The sequence below is a fragment of the Colletes latitarsis genome, chromosome 1, assembly GCF_051014445.1.
Source record: "Colletes latitarsis isolate SP2378_abdomen chromosome 1, iyColLati1, whole genome shotgun sequence".
In the NCBI taxonomy this organism is placed as follows: domain Eukaryota; kingdom Metazoa; phylum Arthropoda; class Insecta; order Hymenoptera; family Colletidae; genus Colletes; species Colletes latitarsis.
The window spans coordinates 34,440,108-34,451,627 of record NC_135134.1 but is presented as its reverse complement, the minus strand read 5'-3'; the positions used below and the strand labels follow the sequence as shown (position 1 = coordinate 34,451,627).

At 36.0% G+C, this 11,520-nt stretch overlaps 1 protein-coding gene across 4 annotated transcripts in view; it reads right to left on the bottom strand.

Moving 5' to 3' along the window:
- Window positions 1–1,678: 1,678 nt before the first annotated feature.
- Ppt1 (Palmitoyl-protein thioesterase 1) overlaps window positions 1,679–11,520 on the bottom strand; it is a 482,953-nt gene continuing 473,111 nt past the window's right edge. For all 4 annotated transcript variants that reach the window (XM_076768402.1, XM_076768417.1, XM_076768410.1 and 1 more), the window contains 2 exons: window positions 3,077–3,235; window positions 1,679–1,913 (listed from right to left, as the gene is read on the bottom strand). In XM_076768402.1, the coding sequence (XP_076624517.1) occupies window positions 1,788–1,913; window positions 3,077–3,235 (285 nt within the window). In that variant the 3' untranslated portion in view covers window positions 1,679–1,787. The remainder of the gene's footprint in view (window positions 1,914–3,076; window positions 3,236–11,520) is intronic.

Here is an 11,520-nt window from a genome sequence, read left to right as displayed (position 1 = left end):
GAATTTGTTTTGAAAAGTACTATCAAACAGTCCGAAACAAAATACAGGGTGTTCGGCCACCCCTGAGAAAAATTTACATGAGCGATTCTAGGGACCAAAATAAGACTAAAATCGAGAGTACCAATTAGTTGACGGAGGCTTCGTTACAAAGTTATTAACGTTTAAAGTTCCACCTATAGAATGACAATCCGCGTACAGCTGCGTTCGCGCGAAAGGTTGCGGCAGGCCAGTGCTAGTGGTTCTCACGCAGCATGAAAAATTCTACTTACCGACGTTATCGACAGCCTTCGATTTTTGTCCACTTATGAGAAATGCGAACACTTTTGTTGAGAATAAGCATTGCATCCATATATTTTTAATGGAAAATATCAGTGGTGCGGTCCCCTCCCTTGCTAAGACCAGTACTACCTGAGGAGGACATTCGTTTATGGCACCCGCTGAGCGTCTCGGTTTTTTCCGAGCCTCAAGCTCAGTTAGCAGAAAACCGTTAAACTGTGAACAGCATTTCCGTTTGTAAAACTATTATATCTTATTTAAAATATATCTTAGATCGAAACTCTGTTGTATTTATTTAACAAATAAACAGTCAACAATTTTACGTAGAATAAGATTCAACCTGTCTTATGAAAATCCAGAAGGGCATATAAAATCTCGCCCGACGAGATTTTCACAGAGAAAGGGTGAATGCCAGTTCCAATACATAATGTTGTAAACAAAAATCACTCATACGCGATCATACACGCCCCACGATCATCCACAATGTCCACAAGTATCCACGAATAATCTTTTCAGGCACTAACCACTATATAATTAAATAAACACGCACCACGATTATGTTATTCGTGAGTGACTATGTGTACGTGTATCACGATTATTCCGAGTTACTTACGAAGAGAAATGTTCTTAATTTTTCAAATACACTACATTTTAAAAATGTAAAAAGGAATTTAATAAGTATTCGCTGATTGTTTATATCACTGTATTTCTTACATGCTCGATAATACATAACTGAATGAAATATGTTTAAATTGTGATCTTGTATCTCTCTTACTCTCACTTAATTATGTTTTCTCTCTCTCGCTCACTTCAGTACTCTCTTGTTTTTTAATTCGTACTGACCGTTACATACGTTTTTCGGTCGCTACTGGCTAAACCATAACACACATATTATCTAGACACACTTTGCCACGCTTACTTCCAAACATGAACAGTAGACCACAACACACTTTGTTTTTCCATTCGCTCGCGTCACAATCGTCCTTCTATACAAATAATGTTCACTTTCATATCTTCTTAACATGTACAATCTATGACAACCATATTACCACAAGATGAACTGGTGGCTCGTGGGCTGCCTGTTCGTCACCACTGCTGTACATCGAAGCCAATCATTATCTTACATTAGTACCGTACAGTCAGAAATTAATAAATGTACATTCTCTCGTATATAACACGTTGTTATTTTAAGCCTTACCTCTTCAGTGTCTACCCAATTGATCAGTCTCAACTTCTCCTTGTTATTTGGAAAATAACAGAAAGGATTTTAAGGCGGTTCCTTTACCAGATTCGAGCTTGATATTATATGGGACTAAATGTAAAGAGAAAATTTTCTTCCTCCGTAACATTTCCAAGACGGTAAGTCAGAAATAATAACAAATCTTTCGCATCATATTGTACATGCATACAAAATATAATATTTATTGTATAAAGTTACTTAATACAGGTATTAATAAACAAAATGTTACGGTAATACAATAATGTGTTTAAATTCATTATTTGAATGTTTATTACATCAAATATACTTTAATTATATTGTTAATAAACCAGCTTTCTGTGAATTGTAGATGATTTCCAGGTGAAGAACGGAAATGCAGTTTTCCTAATTTATGTAGTATTTTTAATCCTAGACGATCCTAAAAAAGGATATTTTCATCATTTATTATATTTATACAAGAATAATATATAATTTTGTTTGATTTTCTAATTAACTTGTTTACTAACAAGGAGACCTTATACCTATGGAGTCGCCGATTATATCCATACTTTTTCTGGTGATTGTAGAGTAAAAATAAGTAGGCACATATCTGAGCTTTTTTGCCAATGCTCATTATTTATAAAAATATTTAATATTTAATTTTTAGATTTGGATTATATGTAGTTTCGTTAGAAGATCGTAATAGATTTCGAATCTTATAAGAGATAACAATTTTTTATTAATCTGTTTCCTTTTGCGTGCGCCCATTTACTTATCACAATGCAGCGGATGGAATGCATCGTAAAAACGTGAAATATAAATACTTTCGGCAGTGTGAACATTTTATAAAAGCAAGTGTATTATATACACATTTCGCATTTTCTACTTTTCAACTTCAGCGGCTTCAATTTCGTCTTCTGCGAGAAATATGATCTGATGTTGCCGATTGCGGTCTGTCACACACGCTTCGGTAATTATAATACAATCAGTGATTTTTCGCTATTTTCACAATCATACAATGTCTTCAAATTTCTGTATCCCCAAAAATGCTTTGTTTAGTTATTGAATGGACGACTTGCAGTAACATTTGAATTCCGCAGCAATCGCAACAAAGATTTTCATATCGATTTTCATTAGATCTTAGATAATTATCATTATAGATCCTACTGTACGATTATTATTATTATTATTACTACTACTACTACTATATCATTATTGCCATATTATTACTATATCCATTAATAATTAATGTATTTTTATAAATAATAATATTTAATATATCTTTATGAATAATGAGCACTGACAACAAAGTTTGAATATGTGCCCCATATTTTTGATCTAGAATCGTCAGAAAAAGTTTGGATAAAATCAACGACAGTGTGAGATCCTTTTGATTAATGATTGGAAAAATAATGCATACAATTTTAATAAATGAGATTTATTAAAGATATGACAAGTATGAAGTTAAAAGTGTAATATTTCAAAATAATTGATAAAAATTCAAAAGTATAATATTTGATATATAAAAGAAGGAACATTTCTTAAATTGTAATCTTAAAGACATATGTATAGTATTATATTTAAATTACTCAATTGTTATACCTTGCGATATAAATCACTTTCTTCCAGGGTTTGGATTTTAGTTGCTTGGCCTGGCGTATAGAATCCGAACCATTCTGATTCTTTTGGCCAAACTATGGTGTCATTAGTAAACTTTACTAATACCATGGAATGTAGCTTTTGAAGATTGTCTTTGTAGGTCTAGAAAGAAATTTAAATACTTTTACCACAGATCCTAGTATGAGCTATGCTATGAGGGTGAGGGTTTGCTTTTGCACTGTTTATGATTATTCATACGTATATGTATCATAACGTAAAATATATTTAATTAATAACAAATGTATGCGTACATATCTAAAACATAATTATAAAGTATTTGTCTACAGTAATCTTGGTAATTATTTAGAGAAGTTTGTCTTCCTCACCGATTTTCGTGACCTTGAAATATATTGTTAAAGTCATCATTCTGGACAACTTTTCCCTATACATGTTACCGCCGCTCGGCCTTAGTTTCCGAGATATTCGTAAAAAACTGTAGTTATACTTATGTCACCAGTACACTGTATTTCCGGAAAAATGAAGACTGAATGGTGATTCAAAGAGTGATTGAAGTGGTTTGAGGTTATATTTTTTGGCGGAGAGGGGATTTGGGGAAAGGCGCTTCTTAAATACAGGGTGTTCGGCTACCCCTGGGAAAAATTTTAATAGGGGATGATTCTAGAGGCCAAAATATGACGAAAATCAAGAAAACCAATTTGTTGATTGAGGCTTCCTTAAAAAGTTATTAACGTGTAAAGTTTCACCAGTTCAGTCCAGAAAATAATTTTTTCAAAACGATTTGAAATTTTTTTTTTCGTCAGGCATCTAATTAGATTTTCGGTAAGGAATTTTTTTCTCGAAAGTGCGTAGGATTTCGGGGGTATGTGTAATGACCAAAAATTATTGTAATTCACTCTCACAACCGAAAATAATTTTTTTAGAACGATTTGAAAAATTTTTTTTTCGCCGAAAAATTTCAGCACCTACCCGATTTTTTTTTTCGAAAGTGGGTAGGATTTCGGAGGTATGTGTAATGACCAAAAATGATTGTAATTGACCCCCGCAACCGAAAATAATTTTTCCAGAACGATTTGAAATTTTTGAATTTAATTGTTAATAACTTTTTAACGAAGCCTCCATCGACAAATCGGTATTCTTGATTTTCGTCTTATTTTGGCTTCTAGAATCCCCCATTAAAATTTTTCCCAGTGGTGGCCGAACACCCTGTATAACAACAGCTCGCTCGTAAACTAATGACAAGACATCACTTAGAAGGAATACGTATCAAATACCCAGCAAACGCAAAAACGTAACTGTTGTAACAAGAAGAATACGTTACAAACGCCGTTAAGCCTATGCCGAAATGAAGTGTACTCGTAATCTAAGTTTAACTAAAGATTTTTGCAAATATCTCGGAAACTAAGGCCGAGCGGCGGTAATATGTACAGGAAAAAGTTGTTCAGAATGTTGACCTTGACAACATATTTCAAAGTCACGAAAATCGGTGAGGAGGGCAAACTTCTAAATAATTACCATAATCTTTACTAGATACATATACAAAGTACGAACATAAAAAGTAAACATACTTTTTAAAGAAAAGATAAATGGTGCACATATCACACATATCAATAACATCCTTGTAAAATACGACATACAGGGTGGGGCAGTAACTATTAGCACCTCAGATATCTTGGAAACTATAAGTTTCACAGAAATATTTGCTAAAGTAAATTGCACAGTACGAAGGGTGCTATTGGGTGGCGATAATAGTTTTTTTGCAGGTAGAGGTACTTCGGACATTTCAAGGTCACATTCATTTTTTTAAATGGATCGGTATGTTTTTGCTTCCGTATCACGATAGAGGATCTTAAAACGAGTTCAACGACCTATTACACAAGGTCATTGAAGGTCATAGAAAGTAGAGAAAGACGATAATACTTACAGTTTTGGTAGTAAATGAAACATGTTTATAGTAGGTGTTCGAAATGATGACCATCACTGTCAATGCACCGTTGGATTCTTTTTACGATTGATTGACTTGCAAGTCTTACAGCGTCAGAAATTATTGATGCACAGGCTGCAATAATTCGCTGTTGCATATCGTGAGATGTAGTTGGTACTTCTTTGTACACTTTCTCTTTCAGTGTTCCCCACAGAAAGAAATCTAAAGGTGTTATGTCTAGTGAACGAGCTGCCCACGATATTGGATTCGAAATTTTTCATCGAGTTCCCTTCGCGCAATCGATGAATAATATGCTGGGCATCCATCATGTTGATACCACATGGTTTGTCGTGTAAATAAAGGTAACTCTTCTAGCAAAAGACCCAATGTATCCTTAATAAAATTAGCATAGACGTTGCCATTGAAATTTCCATTGATAAAATAAGGTCCAATAATTTGATCACCTATGATACCGCGCCATACATTCACAGACCATTGTTTTTGATGTTCAACCTGTCGCAGCCAATGTGGATTTTCCGCTGCCCATAAATGCATATTATGCAAATTAACATTCCCGTGATTTGTGAATGTTGCTTGATCAGTAAATAAGACGGTATTAAAAAAAAGCTCATTCTTTTGAATCTGACGTATAGCCCATCGACAAAACTCAACGCGATTCATGAAGTCGTTCCCATGCAATTCTTGGTGAAGACTAACGTGATACGGATAAAATTTGTGACGGTGCAAATTCTATGACCTTCAATGACCTTGTGTAATAGATCGTTGAACTCGTTTTAAGATCCTCTATCGTGATACGGAAGCAAAAACATACCGATCCATTAAAAAAAATGGATGTGACCTTGAAATGTCCGAAGTACCTCCACCTGCAAGAAAACTATTATCGCCACCCAATAGCGCCCTTCGTACTGTGCAATTTACTTTAGCAAACATTTCTGTGAAACTTATAGTTTCCAAGATATCTGAGGTGCTAATAGTTACTGCCCCACCCTGTATAGTTAACATTAATCTCCTATAATAGATACATTATCTGGTCTTATACATGTTAGTTTAAGTTTGTTTAAATATCGCATTAGTCCGAAAAAAAGAATCTCGGCCGTAATTCCCGTATCTGTTTGTGTACGTGACACTTCGAAGGTTAGGCTGGCGCCGAGTTCTTTCGGCATACAGACAGTTTAAACCGCGGCCGTTTACGTGTTTTTCTATGCCGTCCTCATGCGAAGATTCACTTCGTACACCTGGCTCAACGGTATTATGACGTCAGTGTCGAGGAAAAAACCATATCTTTAATCTAACGGAGATCGATAACCAAATTCGACAGCGCCGCGTCGTGACTGCGATACCCGACCGAGTCTTCGTCTGTCGATGCTCGACGATTTTACGGACGATTCACGAGTCGACCTCGAACGAGAGCAGACCATTGGCTGATCTCGCTCCGCAAGAAAGTACGAGCTCTGAAAAGTGAGTACTGAACTAGCTCTTCGTATACGATTAAGGACTTGCTTAATAAAAAATCTCGTTGCTGTTGCGACTGGAGATTTTTCTGTACAAAATCTGCCTGACGGAAAAGCAGGTCGCAGAGCACGCCGAGCGTGATGCGACCGCGAACGCAGGAGCGCGATTGTGCGTTGCAGTCGTTGTTGCGACCGCGACGTCAGGAATTCAGCGCGCAATGTCTACAGTCCCTTCGAAAGCTATACGGCTTTTGGAGCCTACTGATAGACTGGTATCGCCTCGTGGTGAGCTCGCCGTGCATCAGGCGTCTGAGAACCCACTCCAGTGACCCATCGATGTGCCTGTTGTCAGTGCACCGATCGATGCAGTTGTGGATTTGGAGAGCCTTTCTTCCATCATTACACCTACTGCTAGCCGCCTACTCGATGGCCGTTGTGAAGTAACCATAGCGTGGTTGTAATTGCTTGTGACTTTCTTTCCAACACTGTATACTGCCAGTCGCCGACCAAGAGGCTCTGTACAGTAACCGCAGTGTGGCAGGGAGTTGCTTTGCCTGATGTCTTCTATACGTCACCCTGCACGGTGAGCGTGCTCACAGGATCAGCCCACTTGGAGGAGCCTTACAACCTCCATTTGGTGCCCCGTCCGTGGCATTGTTCAGCGCCCGGCAGATTCGAGTACATTCGTATCTGTTCGGGAACAAGTCTCGGTGATACTTCCGAATAACGAAGATCATCGAGCAAAAACTAGAATTACAATCCACTAGTTACTGCGCTAAACGACAGTTGTTTCCCCCTCCGAGCGTACGAACCGTCGCGTCGCGGCGTCGCTTAACAAGCGAGGCAAACAGCTAACGAGCATGCTTTGTGATACGTGTTCGTAGGTATTTAACTTTGTTGTATCCTTGTTACAGGCTACCAAAGTAGAAAAAAAAACAGAGAAATTGAGAGCCAAAGAAGCCGGCGAGGACCGATACTGCCGGCACGCGCTCCTTTCTTCACTATATAAAAAACTGAAATAATTTATATTTTATTTTGTATTTTTTTTATTTTTTTTTGTAAAAATAAAAAGCTTGTCACTGCGGTAACAGGCGAAAAGCTTAATTAAAACTTGTCATAAATCTTTACCCGCCTCTTCCCTCGTCCGGATTCCGGTTAGAACCCTTAGATTCTAACAAAGTTTGTTAGTTTGCACTACCTTCAATTTATTTATTCTTAATGCTATCTCTACATTAAAATCTTTGAATACTGTATCAATCTTAGATGGACCTAATCAGCCGCAATCAAATGTTGTAAGAAGTGTTTACAGAGTGTTCCGTAACTCCTGAGAAAAATTTGAATGGGAGATTCCAGAGGCCAAAATAAGATGAAAATCAAGAATACCAATTTGTTGATTCAGGCTTCCTTAAAAAGTTATTAACGTTTAAAACTTCACCTGTTGAACGGCAAACTGCGAAAAGTTGCGTAAGCGTGATAGTGATTCTCATTCTCAAAATTATAAGGCTGTCGATATGTCAGTAAGTAGAGTTTCTCATGATGAGTGAGAATCATTATCGCATGCATGCAGGTGTTTGCAGATTGCCGTTCTACAGGTGGAACTTTAAACGTTAATAACTTTTTAACGAAGTCTCAATCAACAAATTGGTATCCTTGATTTTTATTTTATTTGGGCCTCTAGAATCTCCTATTAAAATTTTTCCCAGAGGTGGTCGAACACCCTGTATGTAAACAATAGCAAATAAGACAGAGCATAATCAGCGTGATTTATACAGATATATTTTACAACATCTGAAGAGATAATATTACCTACCATATAGATTAAGAATATAATGAAAGACTGACAACGAGAGCGCTCGGCAATATAGTTACGATAACCAAACATAAGTAAACAATATTAAGATTAAGATTACATTGAGTTACAAAAATCCTATATATGAAAAATCTTCGATAATATAGTAGTCAGTATGTCATTCGTCTCTCTACGTTCGTTGGAGTCGGACGTGTTTTCGAGCAATCCTCTACCTGCGCGACCATAAAAAGCCGCACATATCCCCAACGACTGAACCCTGATGTCCACAACCCTGTGATATTAATATTTCGTTTTGCAAAAATGTATAATAATAGTTTATGACGTTTATAGAGTGTCTGACATAACATTTAAATAAACAATAATAATAGTGAACAATAGTAATAGATTTCGAATGAAGCCGGCAAGACGGTATATCCCCAGAAAGTAAGAAACAAAAGTGCTCTGAAACCAATAAAGTGTCTGAAAATAATAAATGTATAAACATTTTGTTAAAATAATATCTGAAAAAAGTGTTCTACACTCAAAAAATATAATCCTAACATCATTAACAAGACAAACTCTTAAAAAGAAAATTAATGACAAGAAGCTAAACCCCACTCCAAATTTAATAATCCGGAAGTGTTCTTCAAGACCTACAAACACGATCTGAATACAACCTTGAAAAGTGAAAACGAAAATCCCGAAAGCACCAGTGGAAAAAAAACAGTGAGAACCCAACATATGACGATCTAATAAAAATAATCAACAATCTAAACAAAACAATAAAGAGTCTCAGCACAGTATGGCTAAAGGCATAATTGAATGCATCGTCGTCGACACTAGAAACGACGAACTTCCTTAGCGTTTAACGGAGAGGTAAGGATAGTAGATATATCTTACCACATGAGGTATATTACATGAGCTCGGTACTACACGCAACTTCGGGAAATCGAGAAAGAAGGCGAGTGTAAGCCTTTCCTTCTTGCTCTTGTAACAGCTGAAATTTGACCTTGCGACAATCAGCATACGATTTCAAGTCTCGATTGCCCGAGCATTTTTACTTTTCGCCTTATGTAGGTATAAGGAAAGTACCATAATGATAAAACAATTTCGAGATTTTTTTTAGCGGAAATACACGTTCTAAGACCCCCTGATCACATTGCGACTATTGAAAAAAAGATTTTTTTTTTGTCCCTGTTTACGCACGTACATACGTACGTATGCTATTAGCATGATTATGTCTAAACGCTGAATGAATTTCAATAAAACTTTACATTTCAGCTTTATGTTCTCGTTTCAAGGTCTGAATAGACTATGAGCGTAATCAGCTCACGGATAATGATGATTGTATGCCTTGTAGTTTTAAAATTATTCCGATACATTCTATATGTACATTATTTGTACAAATTTTTTAAAACGATTTATGTAAATCTTAAAAAGGATTAAGATCAAATAAACTTTTCTTCTATCTCCTCTAGAAAGGAAAAATTAAACGAAATCTTATACATTGCATACCTACTTAAACCACGTTAAAAACGTATACCACAAATATGTTAGAATAGTGTTGTTCAAAGCAGTCCCTCTCGTAACGGGTTAATTAAGAAATAAATATTTAAAAATTGAAAACAAGTGTTTATTAAAATGAAAAACCACTCTTAGCCAGTACTGTGCACGCTGTAACAATTTTCAGTAACAAATATTATGTAAAAATATGATTTAAATAGGACAATTAATTGCTACAGAAATAAATTAATATTGACTTATCCTGCTATGTTTTTCAATAACCGTATCAATTTGTTACACAGAATCAAATGGTATATATTTAATTTAACTTTACATAACAAAATAATTGTAACGATAGGTAAAATAATAATGCGCACGCTACAACTTAATGGAAACCACGGAAAGATGATGGCCACTTCCATTGGGAGGGAAATGTAAACAATCATTATTTATTTGTAACATTACCACATGCCGTATATTAAAACGTCCACATTCGTCTTGTCTATTTTTATTCTCCTATAAATTCATATCTGTGAAATGGAATACATTAAATTGACGTCTAAATTGACGTCTAAATTGACTGCTATTCACGCAATAGAATTTTATTTTTAATTATTGCCCTTTAAAAACCTCTGAGGACTAGGCTATATGCATATCTATGTCACTTCTTTCTCCTTCCTCGTCGTTTCTACAGCCCAACGACCCGCGGGGAGTATAAACAAAACACTGTCGTCAACTTGCATGAGTCACTGCTGTAACAGCAGATAGAGAAGACAGAGACAAAGTTTATTCGATCTTAATCCGTCTTAAGATTTATATAAAACATTTCAAAAATTTTTTACAAATAATGTACATATACAATGTATCGGAATAATGTAAAAACTACACGATGTATAATCACACACTGATTGCGCTCAAAATCTAATCAGACCTTGAAACGAGAACATAAAGCAAACATAAAATAACGTACAATAATCATGTTAATAGCATAGGAACAAAAAAAATTTTTTTTTTAATAGTCACGATATGATCAGGGGGTCTTAATGTATTGTTGCGACGCAGGGTGACGATCTGTCAGGTTCAACGGATCGTTTGCATTCGCTCTTCTTCGTGCAAATTAATGTGCGAAGAGTTGTGGTGTAGTAGGTGATTTTACTATGAGTTTTGACACGAGTTTTTGATAACACTGTTTAAACTTTAATACAAAACAATATCTGTAAAAAAGTGGTTCGATGATGTAGTGAGTGAAATTTTAATGTGTTCTCTTTGACTTCTGTTTGAGTTCTGCCTGATCGAGTTATGTTTGCTCGGTTGTTGAGGAGGTTAAGGTTCTGATTGGCTGCTGTTATTTTGGGGAAAGGTGAACTATATTTGGATTGGTCGGTTGTATTGTGAGGATGGATCTGAAAATGATCTTGAGGTGGAGCTTAGATGTTTAAACATTTTCGGGAAATGTTGTTCAGTTAAGGCTAGCAGGTAATGGTTTATTGCGGTGATTTGTATGTGATGTGTAGCTGTTGATAAGGTCATGTTTTATGGGGCGGTTCTGGTCGCGAAGAGTTGTAATTGCCGAGCCTATAAATGCTCGGCTGCTACGACCCTTCTGCAGCTACCTGTATTGGGGCTCAACATGCCGCCTCCCTTGAATGATTTAGTTCAATAATAAGATAGGTGATCGACGAGATACAAAATGATGTGTGATATGTGTTTGTCGTGTTTGTTGTGAATTTTAAGCGTCTTA